The 22,823-nt window shown below is 48.0% G+C and overlaps 1 protein-coding gene across 1 annotated transcript in view; it reads right to left on the bottom strand.

The window, feature by feature from the left end:
* Positions 1-15,549: 15,549 nt before the first annotated feature.
* Positions 15,550-22,823, bottom strand: part of CAPN1 (calpain 1) — a 597,334-nt gene continuing 590,060 nt past the window's right edge. Inside the window, exons 21-22 of the mRNA XM_069644966.1 lie at positions 18,287-18,345; positions 15,550-18,193 (exon numbers count right to left, since the gene is read on the bottom strand). Of these exons, the coding sequence (XP_069501067.1) occupies positions 18,167-18,193; positions 18,287-18,345 (86 nt within the window). The 3' untranslated portion in view covers positions 15,550-18,166. The remainder of the gene's footprint in view (positions 18,194-18,286; positions 18,346-22,823) is intronic.

The raw sequence follows: 22,823 nt of genomic DNA, 5'->3' as shown, positions 1-22,823 counted from the left end.
TGAATGGGTTCAGGAACTATTGGTTAACGGCCTCACCTCCCGAGCATCATGGGAAGGGATTCTCCCCTGGGGAGCAGTGACGCTTTCTGACGAATCGTCAGATAAGCCTTTGCCTGCTATGCATTTAAAACTGCCCCAAGACATTTTTGCGACTGGTTTATACTTGAAATTGTTTTGTTGATTGAGAAACCCAGTTTGTGAAGGAAGTCCCAGTCTTGTGTGTTGAAAAAGCAATATGCCTCCGGTTTTCCCATTATGAGAATAAATGCCCAGGTTTACCCCATATCATGGAAGTGGTTGAACAGTATTCTTTAGGAATAGGGCCTGGACTTCCTTTTCCGGGAGTTCCAGATTTTCTTGCTGCATCCTTCTTTCCCACAGTGGTAGGTGGCGTGGTTTGTCTATTAGCTCGATGCAGCAGCCTCGAGCCACTCCGTCCAACAATGACTTGTCTGATGTGATCCCCCACCCATGCATTGGTTAAATGATGTGATCGGTCTTCCTACTGGGGTTGCATGGGAGTGGATCCAGATTCTGGAGTCACTGCTTGGAGGTACCAGATGCCCCTCTTGAGGTTTGTCCGATTCCTTTTGATTTGACTCTATGTAGAAGCTTTGAAGCTGCGGTGAAGGTACACGTCCGGCACTGCTCCTGTAAGCAACCCACTGTTTGAGGTGGCCAGTAGTTTGCTAATGGGGCACCGTTGTAAAGGACCAATGATTTGCAGGGAATCTCTTGGTTGGTAACCCCATGCCTGAGATCTGCCCTACTGTTTTCATGGTCCTATTCTGCCCTTTATATGGGGTTGGCAACTACCTTACCAAGCAATTGTGACACCTTCACTGGCCTGTCTGGGATAGTGGCAGTCTCCACCTTGAAGTCTGTACCCCTTAGCCAGGCATGGCATTTTATTACAACTGCTCCTGCAAACTGGCGCCCTGATGTTTCATACGACATCTAGTGTGTTTTTATAATGCCATTCCCAGTTGGTTTCCCTTCCTGACATATTTCTGGGAAGGTGGGTTATACTTATAGTGGAATCTGTTTTCCCCAATGCTTCCATGCAGAGGCACTGAGTACATCCATACTGTGTCTCTCTCTGGCGGCCCGAGTAAAAGCCAGGGAAAAACGATGTTTACATATTGTGGGACAGATGTAAAGCAAGAAGCCCTTGCTTTGCATCTGTCCCTCAATTTCTAAAAATCGTTTTGGGTTGGGTATACTTCTACATCTGTGCACCGGGGTGCACAGATGTAGAGGTACACCCAACCCAAAACGATTTTTAGAAATTGAGGTACAGATGCAAAACAAGTCTGTTCCTCAATTTCAAAAAATCGTTTTGGGTTCGGTGTATTTGTACATCTGTGCACCCCTCTTGGCAAGAGGGGTGAACAGATGGAAAGGTACACCCAACCCAGAAGGATTTTTAGAAATGGAGGCACAGATGCAAAGCAAGTCTGTCCCTCAATTCCTAAAAATCGTTTTGGGTTTGGTGCATTTGTACATCTTTGCACCCCTCTTGGCAAGAGGGGTGAACAGATGTAGAGGTACACCCAACCCAGAAGGATTTTTAGAAATGGAGGCACAGATGCAAAGCAAGTCTGTCCCTCAATTCCTAAAAATCGTTTTGGGTTTGGTGCATTTGTACATCTTTGCACCCCTCTTGGCAAGAGGGGTGAACAGATGTAGAGGTACACCCAACCCAGAAGGATTTTTAGAAATGGAGGTACAGATGCAAAGCGAGGGATGGGGCAGGGAGCAGGGGCAAGGAGAGGGCAAATAGGACTGTTTGCATGTCTCCGAGTGTGCATGTGGTGAGGGTGAATGCTATGGGCGGCGAGCGGAGGCGTATGAGCCAGCACTTTCTAGTAGAGCTGCCATATTTGAAATGGGGCAATGCTGGTACTCCTCAGTTAGCTGGCTATACTCTTGATGGGATAGTATTGCTGTAACAGGGCTTCTATAATTGTTGAATCTTCTCAGCGATAATACTATGCTTTTGTTGAGGCAATGCTAGTTCATCTTAGTGGGGCTGCTATACTTTTGATGGGACAACATCAGCACCTCTCAGTTGAGCTGCTACACTCTTATTGACAAGGCCCCAGCACTTCTCAACAGATTTCTTTTTATTTTAATTGGTTATTTATGATGCGTGTACTACCCAGAGGTTTCTAAGCGCGGACTGAGGGAGCGAACCTGTGTTGCGCGGACCGAGGGAGCGAACCTGTGTTGCGCGGACTGAGGGAGCAAACCTGTGTTGTGCGGACCGAGGGAGTAAACCTATGTTGCGCGGACCGAGGGATTGAACCTGTGTTGCTCTGTGTCGTCTTGCTTCCAAGGCGAGCACGTTGCCCCTGAGCTATCCTTCGATACTCTAAAGATCTGAAGTACATTTAATGATACAGAACCAGAACTATTGAGCAAGTCTGTCATCATCAGAATAACAACACTGTCGTGGTTATACAAGAGCTCATATATTTAAAGGGATGGAATTACTCAGAATGTAGCAGCACTATTCAATAACCCAAAGTTCTTAAGCATAGTTAATGTGAAAATACTACACTTCTCACCATTGGGACAGTATTGCCACTTCTCACAGAGGCTTCTACACCTTTTATGGGGCAGCACTGATCCAGCCTACTGCTCACATGCTCAGAATGGTCATTTCTCAGCAGGACTGCAACACTATACCATTGTGTTCTGTATGTCGAGTGCTTCTTCACCACCAATGTGGATTCATGGCTCTCTCCCAGCGTCTAAATAGTAGATCTGTCTACATTCAATTGGAAACAGGCATGTCCGGAGCTGCCTGCTGTCCATCAGCTGCTGCTCAGGATGTTGGGAGCCGTGATGGGGCAAGGGATAGAAGGCTCGAGCCTGTCAGATAGCAGAATCAGCAGGGTCTTAAAACCTGCTCACTCCTTCTGGAGGGGCCATGGGGCAAAATGATACTGATCCCACATACAGGGGGTTGTTACCCTTTTATCTCTCCTGAAAGAAAGAATGAGCTCTCTCAGACACAAGTTATCACCCCTGCACACTCATTGAATGAATATGGTATGGATCTATAGATTGCGAAAACTGGAGTGACAATTCAGAGTGTTTTAACAGAAATATAATTGTCTTCCCAGATGGGAGACTGACTCCATTAATATACATGGGGTCACTGAGATGACCAAGAGTGAAACTGTACATTCAGTTGTGAGATTACCAGCAATGGTTGATACTATGCTCCAAGGAGTGAGGTGCCCACTCAATATATCACACTGTAGGTGTGAGACCCATCCTGAATGCTTGCCCAGAGCCTTGGCCAGAGTTTCACACTGAAGAAGTGAGCATGTGATCCGGGGTCTGCAGCCCACAACACGCAGGGGATTCCCATGCTCCCACTTGCAAGATTTGCACCAAATTAGTGAGCTTGTGCTCCAAGGTAGGAGGCACACGCAGTCTTTGCTCTGACGTCTGACACACTCACAGTATGGGACGGCATTTCGTTCTCCCATCCTAGTTGTGTTGCTCTGCCTTTTGAGGGATACTACAACCTGGATGATTATAGAGGGGTGGAGTAGGGGCAGTGTTGGCCTACTGGAATGCAACTTGAAGGCTTAAATCTCCTTACTTGACTTTAGTAAATGCAGTACATGCTAGCCAATGTTTCCACTGTTCTGCGGTGCGCGCGCCTCCACCCCCCCACGCGCCGTTGCACCAAGTTGGTGACTAAATGCAAATTTGCGGTCCTATAACTGCCAGTGATGTCACTTCCTGTATTTGGGCCCCCCTGGGAAATTCATAAATCGGCTCCCCTGCTTCCATGTGATCCCACAGTGACCTATTGTATCTGCCATCACTGCTATAACATTAACTATTCGCACACTGAAAGCCGCAGATGTAGCGCATTATGGCCAAAAGAATAACAACGCCTGCCTCCTCTATCTGGAGGGTATTCTATAATAGACAAGGGAATATTTGCGCTCTTCCTGGCAGCCAAAGAATCTGGAGCCATGTGATCATCAATATTCATTGAGTCGGATGCTAATGGTTTGTATTTCTTCTCAATCCGAGAGGTAACTGGTTTTTATTAATGAACGAGCAATAAGTTTATTTTATTTAGCAAAGGGATATAGTGCTCTGGGTACACCCCCACCCGCCCCCCACCCCTTGCTGCGAGTCCATATCCCGGTCCCCTGCTCAAGAGAACAGTAATCCGGTGTGTCAGTGTGACTCTGTCCTTATTTTGTCCCTGGCATTCATGCTTTTTCACGCAAGGCACCATCTCAGACATGGGGGGTCATTACGACCGAGGCGTTAACCATGGCGGTATTAGCGCCATGGTTGACGCCGGTATTTTACTGATTGCGCCATGGTGGATGGCGGAATTACCGCCCCATTCCAAGATTGGCGGGGCAGTAATTCCCCATTCCCATTTTTGCCCCCATAGGGCTCAATGGGAATAGGGTTGTGGTACTGTAATTACCTCGAAAGTCCCTTTGCGGGTTCCTTCCTTAACAGCTGGTAAAACCAGCCATTAAGGTGGGGACCCGCAAAGGGACCTCGTAATTAGGCGGTAAGGGGTTAACGGCGCCACCACCTTTTACGGCGCCATTAACCCCTTAGCGTCTGGGTCGTAATGAGGCCCAGGGTCTCTTTATAGTCTTTCATGGTGCACTCCCTCCAGAATGGTCTAAAACTAAATAGGAGTCAGAATAAGGGTTTGAGCTTTGAAAATGCCCACGCGTTCGTCATCCCCCCTCCTCACAATCTTCAGCCAAGTTAGTGAGGTCGACTAGGCCCATCTACCAGGCCTCCCTCAGTGCAAGTGCCCTTCGTATGGGACTGTGGGGTGGATGTAGACGTGGTTTTGTGATTTTCCATGTCTTTGTATTGTATGTGAAGGGTTTTTCTGTATGCCAGCATCGGCACCTCCCTTGCTCAGCATCTAGGTGCGTCCTAGTTTCTCGCTTTTGAATCGTGTTTACGTTTGTGTTTAGTTTTAACTCTGTGTGCAGCCTCTCGGTCGCCAGGGGGCTTCTCCATAATTCGTTGTGTTGACGAGCCATTGGAGCTGGGGGCCACTGCGAAGCATTGCCTGCTGGCATCTAATCACGTGGCTGTTATGAGGTAGATTTCAACTCTGGCGTTAGACACCACCAGCCTCTAGTTCCAGCATCTGAGGCTGGACTCAGCCCTGTGCTGATTCGGGCTGCATTGCATGCGGTGCCCCTCTATTTTGACAGCACTCTCCAAGTGTGTTATGTTTACATTCTTGGCACGCCTGCATCAAACATTGGTATATATGATCCATCGTAGACAACTATTGCACACTTTGTGCCCGTCTTTCCACTGGAATTTTGAGTTACACTCCAGGCAACTCTTAAATAGGGTTTTCTCCATTTGGGTTTTGGGGTTAAGGGTAGGCATGGCTAAATATACATTCTCTGTGCCTCGATCGAAAGTTAATGTCTCCCCATGCCCCTTCCCACTGTACGTCTGAAGCGGTCACCATTAAACAAAGCAAAGCAATCGAGCATCAAATAATGTTAGTAAATGCTCTCCCTTTTCCAAGTTGTGGCCAACCAATGAAAGAGAAAGCAATCCAAGGCCCGTGGATGTGTGAAGGATCATGTGTGTCATTTTCCTTGCCGCTACTAGATGGCAGCCTACGCACACGAAGGTGGTTTCCAGCAAGGGCGACGGAAAAGCAAGACATGTTGGCGCAGCTGGTTCGCTGAGAAATGGGGGCGGAACAATTGATCTGCTCAGCTCTTTGCAATGCACTCCAATGCAGGCGTCATCAATAACTTACTCATTTGCAAGCCTTTATGCTGGGGGTGGCGGGGGATGTTTGAGTCACAACATTCACATGTGAAGTTTGACATGTATTTGCCAACTGAATTTGTTTGCAATCTGTTCCATTGCACGGCTGCAGGCTGACCCCAAAAAGAAAATCTGTCCAAAGAAGCAAGTTGAGCTCCAGGTGTTAACTTCCCCTCGTTTGCTGAGCAGCGCCCCCGCCATGCCTTCTTGGCTGCTGTAGGCGTGCAACTGGGGTTATTCCTGTTACATTCCTGTCCAGTTTCGGTGCGGCAGGACAGGAATGTACTGCCGTGCCGAAACATGCTCACGCCAAAACATCCTTGCTGGTCGCACCAAACTGGCCGCGCCGAAATGGGGTGTACTGATCTGTGACAATGCCTTTAGTAATGGTAATGTTTATTTATAAAGCGCCTATACACAAGGCAAGTGTTTCAAAGCGCTCAAGGGGGGTGGGAACATGGGGAAGAACAACAGTGGAATCAGAGCCCTTGAAATTCGGAGACAATAGTCTGCAACAGGCAGAGTAAGTGCATATAATACAATTAACAGTTGAAACAGTAGGCTTGACAACGATTCTGCAGTTTTACCAGTGCAATTCAGGGGTGAAGGCAAGGGAGGACAGAGACGATCTGCAGGCAGGTGCAGTCGGAGCGTACAATTGCACAGACGGTTACAGGGAGGGGGAGGTCTAAGTGCACCCAGTCAGTGGAGACTGGGGTAAGTGCAGAGATAGCCACTTTCTTGGGTCATTTCTCAAGAGCAGTGAGGGAGGGGTGATTGCAGGGCCCTGAGGCACGTGTGAGAGAGGACTGGCGGGGGTGCCCGGGCCCTGTAGGGAAAGAGCAGAGAGCTAGGTTAGCCAGGTAGGAGAAATGTAATAGTTTGATAAAGGTCTACTGAGAATCCAGAGCACCAGGATGATACAGTAGTAGTCTTGGCAAAACTGCACTATTCCAATCTTTGGGGCCAAAAAGATAGCTTTGTAAACAATCTCTTTGAGAACTATGTATTTAGGGGGAGGTCTTTCCGGATTTTCTCGATCTTGGCAGAGAAAAACAAGGACAGTGTACTAGAACTTGAGCGGGCTCCACATTTGAGTGCATGCACTGTGGGGAACACAGTTTGCTAATCACCAAAAACGTACCTTGCGTCAGCGTCTACCCCTCCATCGTGAAGCCTCGCTGCGCAGTCAAATTCATTCAAGAGAATTCAGTGAAACTTGGTGGTAACCCTGCAGGTCGATTACAGGTTGGTCTCTCTAAACACCCTTTACAAGTGATTGTTTGGAAAAACCCTAATGCTGACTTAATTGAACGTCTTCATTTACTGACTGCAAGGGATGGGGGGCGGGGGGGCGGGTCATACTCCCCTCTTGGCCACGGTGGCAGGGTCTCTAGTGGGGAGGATGGTGAGAGTATAGGGTAACAAGGTTCCTGGGTCTGGCACATTCTGCTTTCGTGGCCTTCTCTTACAGGGCCACTGGTCGAGGCTTCTCCCAACTGTTAGAGGTGGAGCTTTTTATTTGTCAGTGGATACTGCCAAGTTCTTGACGAATCGGTGTAACTTTTCCCACTTTCTATTCGTGGCAAGAATCTTGCCCTCCCCCCCGCCCCAGGCTAATTTCTTCACAGGATCCTCAAAATCAGAATCAAAATAGTGTGATTGTATAGCTTCTGGAATCACTTCAGAATGCGAATTGGTGAAAATGGCACCCAGCACTCGAGCTGCGTAATCTGTGGCGCTTAATCAATCCAAAGAGAGACTTTTGTCCCGAATGTGCTGTGAATTAGGTTTTTCTTCTTTACTTTCCATTCTGTTGAACCTTTCCCCTACTGACTGGGCATCCATCAACAAGGATGTTGTTAAATAGAATCCCTGCCTAAGACGTGAACTACGGGCATTGATGGGGTCACTGATGATTTTGTGGACGGTGCTACATCAATGAGGGTGCTGCTGACACCGTTGAGTCCCTCTTGGTGATTACCTGCTCATCGATAGCTCCATTGATGTGTGCTGGCGATGCCTTAGACCTTAACCACCTCGTTGGCTGCAAGGTACATTTAAACACATGCTATGTGAGTGGGTGGGTGGGTGCGTAGGGTATTCATCTGTGAAGGATCCAGTGCTGGATAGATAGGTAAGAAACAATAGCAGGTTAAGAAACATGAACAGAATAACTAGGCAGAAATGCAATAGTTTCTTGTAACAAAAAGGGGGGGGGAACCAGGAGTGGCGGGGGGGGGGATGTTACATTGCAAATACGTGTGCGTATACAGGAGCCGCAAGCAGTTGCTGCCAGGACTTCATGACCACCAGACGCGTCTCTGCATCTCTGTGAGTAAATGTGTATGCGTGTGATTGAAGCGGCCCGAGGTACAGGCCCATGCCCAACATTGGCGACAAGGATGGCTGCCAGGAGAAGGCTCATAGTTGCACGCGAGTGTAACTCCCACATGTCCTTCCTCCAACGCAGCTCGTGGCGCAGTTGCGGCCCGCGAGGATGCTCGTGCCCTCGTGCGCTGCCCACGGGCTGAAACAAATTTTTTTGGGAACCTTCGTGGTTCTCCAGTGTGGAGAGCCGCGATTTTGGCCTGTGAGGCCTCATTCTTCACTGCACAATGAAGAGCCAGCACCCAAGCCCAGGGGCCCGACTACAGTGGAGCCTGCTGAAAACACCAACTACACGCCCAGGTCAGTGGTACACGACGAGGGGCCACTTGTGAAGAACAGGTTTGCAGCCTCAGCTACGTAGAGGTGTGCCTGTGCGACCTGCGAGTATGGGTGACAGCGATGGAGAGACTGCAGCACCGGCAAGAGGGGCACGTCGACAACATGGCTCGTTGGCGCCTATGCAGGAGTTCCACACCTCTGGCTCACCATCCAAGTTGGGGCCCAAGTGGCTCATATGGATTAAAAAGCTGGACATGTTTTTCAGAGCGACAGGGGAGGATGATGATGATGATGATGATGATGCGAAGGTTGCTACGCTGCTGTACTCTGCAGGTACCGAGGTGTTGCGCATCTATGAGTCTTTGAACATTCAAGATGTGACTTATGCTGCCGTTAAAAATGCGCTTCAGAATCACTTTATCCGCTGTCAAACGTAGACTTTGACAGGTTTGTGATGTGTGGGGAAAAACAAGACGATGAGGAGTCCCTGGACCAGTTCTGTGCACGTCAAGCACGTGCAGGTGGGACAATGAGGAGGTGATGATCAGGAACCAGTTAATACAAGGGTGTAGCTCCAGCAAGTTAAGGAGGCAAATCCTGCGAGAGCCGGGCATAACATTGGTACAGATCCTGGACAATGGCAGGTTAGATGAGCTCGCTGAGAGCAGGGGAGCGAAAATGGACGCGGCTGTATGCCCGAGCAAGGGAGAAGAATCATTTGCCATCGGGAAATCTATCCCGTCAAAAGCCTGATGGAGTCAGAAGCGCCAGGATGCATCTCCCACACAGGGTGCTCCAGCGGTATGCCAATACTGCAGGTACGATTTGCCACACACTGAAGACTGTTTGGCAAAGTCAAGGGTATGTGGGAGGTGCAACACACCAGGCCACTACGCAAGAATGTGCCGAGCGGCAGCCCCAGTGACGGCACACAGGGGGGCCCGCGAGGGCGAGTGGGAGCAATTCTAGGAGGCCGCAAAGCATAGCTACGTTAGAACAAGATACTCAGAGACTAAACATTGCGGAGGAGGAAGATGATGATGATGATGAAATCTTCTTTATGTCGAACATCGCCATGGGAGCCAAGAGAAGCAGGCAACCCACCTGTGTCGTGGACATTAAGGGCACCCCTACACCAGTCCTTATTGACACCGGAGCCTCAGTATTTGTGCTGGCCACGGAGCACTACATGGCAATCCCGGGGCCACCGCCGCTAGACCAATCCAAAGCGAGAATTTACACATTTGGTGGCGACACACCCTTGCCAATACAAGGAGTATTCGTTGCACCAGTATCACACACCCCAAATGCAATCAAGGCTTGTTTCAACATAACCACCGTCAGTCCCCACTCACTTTTGAGCTGCGCCGCAACAGAGGCCCTCAACATCGTCGACTTTACGCCGGCAGTGTATCAGGCGGCTATTGAACAACTCCTGAGCAGGTTTGCAAACATTTTTCAAGGGGTGGGCAAACTCAAAGCAGCTCCGGTGCGCCTACATATTGACGAGACAATAAGGCCTACTGCGCTCAAACACCAGACGATACCCTTTCACCTTAGACCACAAGGGGAAAAAGAGCTACAAACACTAATTGAGATGGACATCATCGAGAAAGTCGAGGGGCCCACGCCCTGGGTCTTCCCTATCGTAGCGCCCTGTCATGATGCCTACCTCCAAGGAGCCAGGTCTGACCCAGCAACCCCAGAGGCAGGCATCATCCCCCCCCAGGGAAGTGCCAGCGGGCCCAAGCTGGGGCCCTTTGTACACAGTCCTGGCGCCTCAGGCGCCAGGCTCATGTTGGACCCCTGTCCTGGCGCCTTAGGCGCCAGGCTCATAAAGCTAGACATGTGTTCAAGTGTTTTAATGTGCACTTACCTGATGCAGACCATGCTGCTACATCCAGGCCCTCTTGAGGCCTGAATGGAACTACTTTACCTGTGGGACTACTTTCCACCCCGGTGTGGTCGGGGAAGGATACATACCTGATCGGTGGAAGGATACATACCTGGAACTTCTTCCAAAGCTATTTAAACCACGCCCGATCAGCAACTCACGCTTCGCGTTGTTCTGCTCCTCGCAGCTGGACGCTCACCGTGTCAGCTCCTGCATCTGGACTTCAGCCACGCCTGTCAGCATCCTGGGTCACCTGCAAAGGGAGATAAGAGAGAATTGGAGAGAAAGAAGACCTTACCTGCTAAAGCTGCATCACGGAGACATCACACCGACGATCCTGAAAGGGAAGACATCATTTTTAAAAGCATTTCGCTTCGATCGCTGCAGCGCTGCATTTCACTCACCTTTCCTGGGCACCTCCATCTTCAGCAGCGATCATCCGGATCCGCAGCCACTTCCCAGAGCCTAGAGAGAAAAAGACAAGAACACAAGGTGAGAGAAGGAAGGGAATAGGAAAAGCTCAGTTTCCTTCTAAGACTTACCTGTTGGGTCATTCCCATTTCATTTCGGGTCCTGCCGCTTCCTGGCATTCCGGACCCCGGCCCCTATGGGGAAAAAAGACAAAGACATTGAATGAGCGAATGCAAAGACATTACCCGAACGCTCATCCAGAACTTACCTGTCATTTACTAGAACTGCACGTTTCACTTCGGGTCGGCGCCATATCTCCGGCATTCCGAACCCCGGCCCCTAAGGGGAAAAAGACATAAGCGTTAGCGCTTGCTGCAATAAGACAATGAACATTATTATTAAGCTTGAACTTGCTACAGAACTCCTACAGCGCCTTACCTGAATAGTCAAGCTTATTAGAACTCCCATCAAACCTCAATCCAGTGAAGTAACTGGGTTTCAACGCGCCCCTGCATCAGAAGCAGGATGGAGAACTCATCCTTCCAGACCCTAAGGTGAGACTTCACGGGGAATCGTGGAAGGGTATTGTGGAGGGTTGGAAGGGAGTGGGAGGCTTGAGCATTATTCCGTCAGTAGGTAATACTCCCTTTTCACGCACAGGGGAATATTCCTGCGAGCCAGAGAAGCCAGAGTAGAGGGGCCCTACCTGTCCATCCTCAGAGTCCTGCGCTTCACCATTGAAGAAGCATCAGCACTCGAAGCCAGACCTGCGCCTCCGTGGGAATCAGGTGAGCGTGACACGCCCAAGCCAAAGCAACCAGGTGCCGCCCGCATCTGTGTGGACATGCGGCTACCTAATGCCGCAATAAAGCGAGAACGCCACCTCACCCCTACGTTGGACGATATTGTAAGCGAGCTGCAGGGGGCCAATGTCTTTTCAAAGCTAGACCTGCGGTCCGGGTACCATCAGCTCAAACTCCACCCGGAATTGCGATACATAACTTTTACCACCCACAAAAGGCTCTATCAGTTCAAGCGACTAAGCTTTGGCGTGTCCTCTGCTGCTGAAGTTTTTCAGAACACTATAAGAGGTGCACTAGCGGGCCTAAGGGGAGTGCTCAACATGAGCGACGACATTCTGGTGTTTGCGTCGTCGGAAATGGAACATATGAAGCGGCTGGAACAGACACTGCATAGACTGAGCGAGCTAGGTCTGACACTACATCGCGGCAAGTGCGAGTTCTTTCGGGATCGCATAGAATTTTTTGGATTCATTTTTCATGCAAAGGGGATATCCCCTGACCCAGAAAAAGTCTGCGACATTCTTGAGGCCGCTGCGCCCGAATCGCCTGTAGAGGTGCGCAGCTTCCTCGGAATGGTGAAATACTGTGGACGTTTCCTAAAAGGGCTTGCTTCACTCTCGGAACCGCTCCGTGCTCTGACGAAGAACGATGTGCCGTGGACGTGGGACAAAAGGGAACAAGAGGTGTTCCTGGACATCAAGAAAGAGCTATCGGATCAGGATACCATGACATACTTCGATCCCACGCTGGAATCCGATATTGTAATGGATGCCAGTCCGATGCGGTTGGGAGCTTTACTGATGCAGGCGGATGCCAGGGGAAGCATGCGCCCGATCGCATACGCAAGCAAGGCCCTGACAGAGACCGAAAGAAGATACTCCCAAATCGAAAGGGAGGCACTGGCGATAGTGGGGCTGCCCACACTTTTGCCTCTACATCCTAGGGAAACCGGTGGTCGTAGTGACCGACCACAAACCGCTGTTACCAATCCTGGGCGGAGTGTCATCGAAGCCCCCACCACGCGTTGAACGCTGGATGCTCTCCCTCATAGAGTATGGAGTGAAACTGGTGTACAGGCCTGGGACGAACAATCCCGCAGATTACCTGTCCCGCCACCCGAACAGCAAAAGCGAGCAAGGTCAAGGGTAGATTGTGGCGTGTCAAGAGATTATTCATAATATTGTGGAAGTAGCCATGCCGGTGGCTCCGTCAAGGGAGGTTGTCGCCAGAGAATCTAACGATGACGAAATTTTCAAAGTGATACAGTCGGCCATACGGAGTGGAGAGTGGAAGGAGATCCTGAATAACAACACAAGGCGGGAGGAGAGAGCACAGAGCAATCTGCAGGCACTGTGGAAGGTGAGGGTCGAACTCTCAATCTCAGAAGGAGGCCTACTTCTACGAGGCAGACAGATAGTTATTTCACGTGCACTGGTACCCTGCGTACTGGAGCTGGTGCACACAGTCACGAAAATAAAAGCGCAGCTGAGGCCAAAGGTGTGGTTTCCCGACCTAGAAGACCAGGTGGAAGGACATGTACGGAGATGTTTACCGTGTCAAGCTGCAAGCCCGGCAGAAAGGGCACCTCCCATAAACTCCATGGACAGGAGCGAACTCCCATGGGGAACAGTCCACATGGCCCTTTGTAGGAGGAGTGGGGGGGGAAGCACAATAGGGTAACTAGTGCGGTAAAGGATGGGGGTGGTGGTGCTATTTGCACGAACGGGCTACTCCGGGGGTACAAAGAGTGGGAACAGGTATTGAAGGAGGGGCGTGGCCTCGGGCAGAAGATGGGAGAAAGTGGGAATGAAGGTTGAGAGGATTTTAAGTAGACGGAAGGGAGCAAGGGATAGGAAGAGAGGAATTTGAAATTATTTAATTATTTAATTGTGGGGGAATGAAAATGGCTTAATTGTTTGGCGATTTGTTAAAATGGTTGCGTTAGTCTGTAAGGCCAGGGGCCAGGTTAGCGTTTCTTTGTGAGCTTTGGCCTGTCACATTAAAGCGACCTTTCCACTTTAAAGCGAGTCTGGGTATTTTTGTCCAGTAAGCCCAAAAGGGGGCCCAGGAGGGAGCGGGAAGCATTTCCCCCCCGGGGTGTTTTTGGGCGCTGCATAGAGCGCCTCAGGTAGTATAAAGGGGGGCAGGGAAGGTTCGGGAGCAAGCGACAGTTGGGACGAGCGTTCGTCCCCGCCTTCCCTCCCCTTGTTTTTGGGCAAAATTGGGGGGGCAGAGAGGTGTTCGGTCCTTAATTAGAAGTTTGTATTTTTCCCCCATTTTTAGGACAGGGTTTTTGTGAAGGGTTAGAAAGGGACAGAGGGGCTGGTAGTTTTGTGTGACAGGCTGAGGCATTTAGATGGGGTGAAGTTATGCAAGGTTCATTGTTGCTGATGTGGCAGGTCAGCCTGGCTGCAGGTCATAGGAAGGAGATTGGTGTAGAGGGGAGTTTACGGGGGGAAGAAGTGGTCGAATGCCGGGGACATGGCCCTTTGGAGGAGGGGTGGGGTAAGCACAATGGGGTACTAGCGCGGTAAAGGAAGGGGGTGGTGCTGTTTCACAAACGGGCTACCCCTGGGGTACAAAGAGGGGGAACAGGTATTGAAGGAGGGGCGTGGCCTCAGGGAGAAAGCAGGAATGAAGGTTGAGAGGATTTTAAGGAGACGGAAGGGAGCAAGGGATAGGAAGGGAGGAATTTGAAATGATTTCATTATTTAATTGCGGGAGAATGAAAAATTGTTTATTTAATTGTTTGGGGATTTGTTAAAACGGTTATGTTAGTCTGTACGGTCAAGGGCCAGGTTAGCGTTTCTTTGCGAGCTGTGGCCTGTCACATTAAAAGCAACCTTTTCCACTTTAAAGCGAGTCTGGATATTTTTGTGCATTAAGCCCAAAAGTCAGTGACTGTCAAAAAGTGCCCCTGGTCCTGGACCCTTTCAAACACCACCCAAATACGAGACTCTTGAGAAAAGTCAGATTTCCTATGTTTGGCCATAACTCTTCATCTGGGGTGCATGTGCCAAGGAACCATTACTGAATGTCTGCCTCTTCCACCAGTGCTGCCCTGGCCTGTTATGCCAACCGTGGGCGGTTGTGCCTGTGCACCCGCAAAGGAGACTGGCCTTTCCCAAATGTCCACTTCCCCATTTATGCTTGCATGTATGTCCCTTTGCCTTTCGTGGAAGCCAAGATCTTTCAGCCAAATTAAGAGGGATCTGAGACACTGGAAGAGTTTAGGTAGCATTCAGAACAGGGCAAGCCACCTCACACACATGGCCTGGCTGGCCTTTGTCCCCCAACCCTGCAACACATTTGGCACCGGGCCTCCTTGCTTCACTCCACCAGGAACTTTCATACGCTAACGGCTCCTCTGACAGCAGGTGTTTATATTGAATTGCAGAGATTGACACAGAGAACCAATGGCTGCTTACCTGCGGGGGGCGTGCCGACTCCCAAGGTTGGAGCATCAGTGCAAGTGGCAGGGTTGAGCTGAGCCGGAGATCACAAGGATTTAAGGCTTTTGAAAGGACTACGCAGATTCCACTTAACTGGCAATCGCACATTGCACTGCTTGGAATGTGCTCCACCTGGATTCCTTGGGGTTATAGTGCACATATAGAACACATTTTTACATACGTACAATCTATGGTGTGGGGGCGTCAAGCTGAGCATGCAGAGAAGTTCGGGGAGGGATTGAAAAGGTGCAGTAGGCTGGGCACCAACCTTAGCCGGGCTGGACTTGCGTGACTTTGTCTTCCATTACTAGAGTCCTCAAATATTAAGAGGACGCCAAGCACAGCACAGAACACACAAATAACAGAAACCTTGAAGCACGCAGTTGAAAGTGAACCGTAAATTGACATTCTCAATTTAGAAACAGAGAAGGTTAAAAGCAAAAGCAGCCTTACAATCCCAAGAGAACCTCGGCCACAAATCTCTGAATGGATAACAAGAAGCAAGCATACTTAACTTTTTTTTTATTCTTACAAATGTTCCATAATATAAAATGATCATGCTCACGCTTCCTTGGGTTTTTCACCACCGCCTCTCCCTCTCCGACCGACAAAGTATTTAGGTTTGCCTCCTCCCAAGCCACTACCGCTCCCCCAGTAAAACAGGCATGCAAGCTAACGGCAAAAAACCCTGCGCATCACATGATATATTAGTGCAGGTAGCAGTAAAAATATATATGTATTTTTTTTTAAAAAAAACATCCATCAATAGAATCAAGTGAGAAATAGAGCCCAAAGGTTACAGCGCAAGCAGAAGTTTCTATACAGCAGGAGTACAGGCAGTCATGGCGCTGTTCACTACTCGACTACACAGGCAGGCATGGTTGCAAGCCCCTTCGAGAACACAATGAGTCAGTGTAGACGCTAGAACTCACTGGGCAGACCATTATGCGCCAATGCCTGAAATTAGGCACCAGTCAGCACCCAAAGAGGTGTTCAGGCCCTTGGTGGGATGTGTGCAGCATGCTTGAAGACATAGTAAACTGTTAAGTCATACATGCAAAGATGAAGTTTAAGGAAACCTTGAGGGGACGCATTTCCCACATTTTAGTGCAAAAGACACCCAGACCTCCCTCAATGTACCTCATGGACTATCCGTTCTGTGACGTGTAAAAGAGCTCCAAACCATTCAGAGGGGGAGCAAAACACTTCACTCTTAGCCAAGGAGCTTGGGAAAAGAGAAACTGTCTTTTTATAAACCGGGTACATGAGTCAGTTGCTTTCCCTGGGGAGATCTGAAAAAGGTCATTAATGCACAGATCCTTCTTCATAGAATGTCAACAATATCTTTGGTTTTTATGTTCGATTTAGTTTCTAAATGGAGTGCCAGCTAATCTTACAGGGCATCCGTGCTCACCAGGCTGTGTAGATCTGTTTTAATCCCTGCTGCTTCGATTGTCCGGGTTGGTCAACCTGCCTACACAGGTGTATCAATGGAGCAGGCAGAAACACCTAGTGGGAAGGCAACAAACTGCACAGGAGCTCCAGACAGAGGGCAGCTGTGATAGTCCCTACATGGCCAATCGCTGAGAAGTAATACGAAAATGAAGATCTACCGCCAGACATCTGAACGGCAACTAGGCATCAACATACAGACCAAAGAGCTTATATTGTTAAAGACTGCTACAATAATGACCTTCCTCAATGGAAGTGTTTTTTGGTTTATAAAAGATTGCTTCTGACTGGAGATCAAAGTCTAGACTAGATTCTGGTTAGTGCCTTGTACATTCCTGTTTAAATGAATGGCCTTACATTTCTAATATAGTTAAATGCACCCTTTACAACCATTTATAACCAGGCACTTCCATTATAGAAATGGAAGGGGAGTGAAGAACCTAAAATGAAATCGAAAGTCAGGCGGCACGGAGAAAGAAGACCCCGTCACCAATGAACAAGACATTCCCAAGGCGTTCCACGATACTCCTTCCGTTCTAGCTGGATTAAGGACTGGCATTAGGAAAGTCCTGAATCACCTTGGAGTATGGCGAAGGAAGAGCAGGTACAAGACCCACTCCAGAACGGAAGAGGTGGATTGAGGTTACTTTTATTGAAAGGGACTTTAATTATATGGACATCTACTTAATTATATGAAAAATAAAAATCAACCCAAAACATTATATTCAATTTAAGCATCTGCCACTTGGAACAAAAGGTGTTGCTTTTCAAGAGCAAATGGGCACATTTCGTGATAGAGGCAATTTAGCCAGTTAAAATGACCTTTTTTTGATTAAAAATTGAAATTTCAAAGGCATGTACAAAACAGCAAAACTAGTTTTGATCAAAACAAGTCATAAAAGACAGACCTGTTTCCATCCATGGTGAAGCCAGCTTCAGCAGATAATGTACAGAACAAAAAGCAACGCGTCCTTATATTCGCATTTCCCCCATGAATTTGTCAGAAATGCGAAAGAAATGCATCGTTAACCAGGCTTTCATCAGTATTATAGACCGGCAAATACACAGAGGCTGGGGAGAATTCATAACAAGCATGGAGGTTTTGAGGAACATATATTACAATGCGACCAAGAAAAGTAGAGGCCGGCAACAGGCGTTTCGCTACCAGCCCACGCAGAGTACAAACAATGGCTGAATTAAGGTTATTTCTTCCATATATTGATTATCTTATGCGTGCAATTTGTCACCTGTCAACCTATAGCCATATTGCAAGATTGGCATGATTACACATGATGGCACGTGATGCAAGGCTGCTGCGGTCCAACAAGATGGCGTATAGTCATTCTGACTGAATCTGCTCAATTTTCACACCTGCGCAGGTCTTCCTGAGGATGCAGGCAACATGACGTAAAGGTAAGGCGCAACTGCCCTGGCAAGGGAGGGACATGTCCGAAGAGGTAAAAAATGGCACCAAGAACCCGCATCAGCGCCTTCGAGAAGTGCCTGTCCCAAAGCACCTCGGGCTAGAGCAGTAAGGTAAGATGGAGTGTGACAAGGAGTGAGAGGAGAGTGACCCACTAAGAGAAAGCTTTGCCACTCCCCTTTTGGCAGGCAGCAGAGGTTGGGGTACACAAGGCCGGAAAATTGGTGGATGTCTTGATGTAATCATTCTAAGCAAACATTGTCATCTGTAACCACTGCAAAAGACAGAAAACAAGAATTACAATTGACATAGTACTAGCCTTCACTAACATAGCTCTCCCCATGAGCAAGAGGTCAAATTGTTCTACCTTAAATAGGTCAAAGGTGACACTTCCTTCTTTCTGTGGGTCCATTCCCTGGAAGAATCCTGTAGGATGGAAAAATAGTTATTGTTAGTCTTTATGGAGTACAAACACAATGAGAATAGCGTTTTATGATATCCCTGCTGTATTTAGGAGGCAAGGATTTTCAAAATGTCACATAACCACAAGCCTACCTCCTGAAAGGATACCTTATTGTGATGAAGGACCAACAGAAAATACACGAGCCATAAATAAAGTTCAAACACCCTTATAAACTAGGTCTGAATTGGTGGAGATAACTCCTATCAGTTAAGGGTGTCTTTCCACAATAAAACGGGATATTCCTCTCCATGACAATCCAAGCAAACAGTATCGGGAATGGGTGACTCAGTATTCTCATAGTTAGACCCTTGAGACACATTTTTCTTCCCCAGGAGACACTTTATCACAGGATCCCCTGTGGCGAATATAGTGCCCAACTCGCTTCTTGGTTTCACAGTCCCAGGTGGTTACAAGTGATGTCATCGAATGAAATACTGCTGACATTTTGATGATTAAAAACAACTAAAACCAAAATAACGAATCTTTTTCGTTGTTTTTGGGGGGTTCCCTACAAAGCCCCCCTTTGTTTTAGTAATACTTTTCCTGCACCCCCAAAACCACTATTCTCACTCTCAACCCCATTTTTAGTTTTTTCCAAAATGTGTTATTTTTGGTTTCGTTGTTTTGTCATTTGTTAAAATGTTATTAGTGGTGTTCTATTCGATGTAATCACTGCATACCGTCCCAGGCATATCGTGGCAAGCTTGCTTCTTGATAACCTCCTACCAACAGGTACTTCTCACTACCACGATTCAGGGTGTGTGTCAGGCTCAGATAGTTTCGCCCTCTGGGCAAGGGCCGCCTCCTGGGGCCAGCAGCAATACCTATGACACACTCCTAACCAGCAAGTATTTCCTCCCCCCTTGCTTAGGGTTGTCACAATGTGCTATTGTAACCCTGCAGTAGAGGGTCACCATTCGTGGCTGGATTGTCCTCCTCCTTCATGACATCATCTGAGGGAGCTCCATCCACCAGCTCCTTTTAGTCCTCAGCAGGCTTTCTGCATAGTTGTCAAAATGATCCATTCCAATCTGTAGGTGCTTTTCCAGTCCTGTTTTTTGTGTTGCATTCTGAGACTTGGATTCTGTGTTTCATAATGGAGAAAAGGAGAACTACAAGTCGCAGAATGCAAAGAAAAACAGCACTGGGTCATGTTGACAACTAGGTTTCTGGGGTCTCTCCTTGTCTGGCCTTAACCAGTCTCGGAGATAGAGCCCTTAACAAGCTTTTATCTGGGTTCTCCCACTTTCTGATTCTTGCATGGTGGTTCAGGGGTGCAAGGGAAGGTACTCCACTTTTTCCCCTGCCTTCAGGTGTAGGGATTCCGTTCACTCCGACGCCCAGAAGTACTTGTAAACACATGGATTACCATCAGAAAATCCACCATTGTCCGTGGATGTTGGTGTAAACAGAAGCCGTCCATATAAACCTCCATAGTTCCCTGCATGGGTGGGTCAGAAAGGAAAACGATGCGAAGCGTCATAATACAACAAGGTCTATTCCTCTATTCAGCGTTTCGTCTTGATTCCCGTTCACGTCCTGCATGAAATGACGGTGCAAACCAATAGGCAGTGTTTTCGCAACCTTTGTTTACACGTTGCTGCGGACCCCATGTATGCACTTGTTCTCAGTCTTTCTTGACGTAGGTAATCAGTGTTTTTCGTTTATTTTTTCATGTGGTATCGTTCACTGGAGAACTGCCAGCAGTATATTTCCACTGTGGTAAGAGAATCTACCTTACACTGCTTAAAGGAAAAGTGCGCTCAAAAATATTATTGTCCCACCAGATGGGCAATAATGAAAAACATGCACGAAACATCATTTTAATGAAAGTTCCCATGTAAACTTTTGAGCAAACGAGGCTCAAAGAGTTTACACGGGAACATACATTTTGCCATTTCAGGCAGCCTGCTCAGTTCATGTTAAGGTCTGCCCTGGCGGCACTAAACAAGCAGCAAAAGCCCCCTACTGGGAGCTTTTGCTTACTGCAGCCAGAGCAGAGCTGCAGGAGCTGAGGAGGCTGCCTTCACTTTCATTTTACGTTTTCAGTGCTGCACAAGCCCAGGGAAGCACAGAAAACATAAAATGAAAGTGAAAAAAGCAAAGGTGCAGCAATTATAAATACAATGTCGTATTTCTGACTGTGGCGGCTTTCACTTGGAGTCTCCTGGACTCCCCAGGAGACACCAAGCGCAAGCCACCGCAGTCAGAAATATAATGTCGTATTTCTAAATGCTGCGGTTATAAAAGTTGCAGCATTTATTTTGCAGCGCTTTCAAAACAGAATTAAATGTAAAGCACTTACCAGCAGCAGGTTGTGTTAATCTCTGCTCTCCGGCAATAATGAAGCAAAAGCCACCTGCTGGTAGCTTTTCTGTATTACAGCTGGGTGGATTTTGCTTCATTAGTGCCGCAGAAACTAACAAGCACAGGAGGCTCATCCATTTCACAAAATTGATGCCTCCTAGTGCTTGACATTTTTGAGTTTGAGTCTCATTTGCTCAAAACTCTACAATAAAACCTTTGATAGCACTATCCCTTTAATCATATTGTCCATATATCATGGAAACATAATTAATCAGTCTTTTCTATCTCCTACTCCAGCTCCTGTCCTCTAAAGTGTTCTTGTTTGGTTGGATCATTTACTAAAGGACACATTGGATAGTCTCCACTTTCTTCTTCTCTTCGAGTGATCATAGGATATGTCCTCTTCCGTCTGCTCCAATCGGTTTCCTGTTCATGTAAAGAGGCGTGCAAGAGCCCAAAAAGCCTGTAATTTTGAGGTAAGGTGGAAGTGGAGTTGTGGCCATGCAGCTCCACAACGCTGCATTCCACTTTCTTGTCAGTTCCCAGGCAGACTGAGGTTTTGCAACTGAAATGAGAATGTGTTCCTTCCACCTACGAACCTGCCCTAGGGAATCGAGCATTGTTTGGTAGCAGAGTTAGGCTCATGGTCATATCCTCCCTTCCCCCGATACCACCCTCTCCCCAAACCCCCTTCTCTGGGTCCTTATAGCTCACGGATCAGGGCAGGACTGGGGCATACAAATGTTTCAGGCACCAATGAAAAACTGTCCCACAGTTGCAAATGGCAATTCATTCCTTTTGTGACAGACTGTTTGAATAGCACCCAAGGGGGAGTTTTCTGATAAAATGGGATGCAAATTGTGCATTTTAAAGATATTAATTCAGAAACACTGGTCAAAACTACTAGCCGCATAGTGAAGTAACTCCTCAAACTGGCCCGCATTGGCCAGAAAAGTGACCCACTTTGACCAAAAAAAGGGCCCACACCAGCATTTAGCGCTTTTGGTTCTGGCATTGCCCTGTTGCCCTGTAGGCCAGTCAGAGCCTGTCACGGATCACCCTCTCCTGGGAAATGTGCGAGTGCTGTTTTGGTGCGGGATCTATTATACCAGACGGCTGGGGAAAGTGTTCAGTTTGCTTGTATGAGAGCCCTCAGTGTGTATGTTTGGGATCCCTATCCGCCTTCACTAACATCATACCTCAGCGCTGGAGAAGACAAGCTGCTCTGGGGAATCCCACATTTTAGAACTCTTCACACAGCTAGTGAGCCTTCCTAATCCCGGAGCACTTCTAAGCCCAAGAATGTGATTGTCACATACATCACCCCTTTCTTTATAACGCTCCCCTACCAACTTTGGGAAAGATGTTAACATAACGGATTTCGTGTTGATCTTTTGCTGAAAATCTCTCATCAGGCATTGCCTGGTTAGGCGATTAAAGCTCCCACAGGCATACCAGGGTAAGAACAAGCTGGCCTTTTTCCTTCCTCTGGCCTGGCTTTGTTATTTCCCAATTAAACAATTACGACAGGAATTTGAAGTTTCCTTTTGAGATTCAGACTAATGAAGATACCAGGGTGAGTAATTAAGGAGATTCACAGCTCTCCCCCAAATGTAGCATAGATTAAAAACATGTGCTAGGTTATTTGAACCCTGCTTCCAACACCAAGTGTTTTGCAGGACCAAAAGAACATATAGGAGTCATAATGAAGTTCAACTATGTCAGGGTGGGTAGAGCAACTTCCACAAGGTAAGATTATCTTTCCACAACTTACTGGGATATTCTTCTGCAAAAACAATGTAAGGAAACTAAGCCTTTAGGGTTCCATTTCCTAGCTTGATTAAACCAGGAGTTGAATAGAGTAGCACCTGTCCCTAACAAAAGGCCTTCTGGGAAGTTCAGAATAACACCAACCTTCACTAGACAGAGGTTGGTACACACCCCAGGTTTGCCAACAGGTATACCATCACCATCGACCATGCACTCATGCAAGGGTGGTCTCACCATCATTGAAAAGCAAAAGGGATGACACTACCCCAGCAAGGATGGCACTCCTCCAGCAGCTGCAATCTGCACCAATAACTGGTATTATCCAGAGTGTCAGATATTAGCATATAGACACATGGGACAGACT

This window comes from Ambystoma mexicanum, chromosome 2p (assembly GCF_040938575.1).
Source record: "Ambystoma mexicanum isolate Mex_15411 chromosome 2p, UKY_AmexF1_1, whole genome shotgun sequence".
NCBI classification, from domain to species: Eukaryota; Metazoa; Chordata; class Amphibia; order Caudata; family Ambystomatidae; genus Ambystoma; species Ambystoma mexicanum.
Note: the sequence above shows the minus strand (reverse complement) of the source record. Positions and strands in the feature narration are given on the sequence as shown.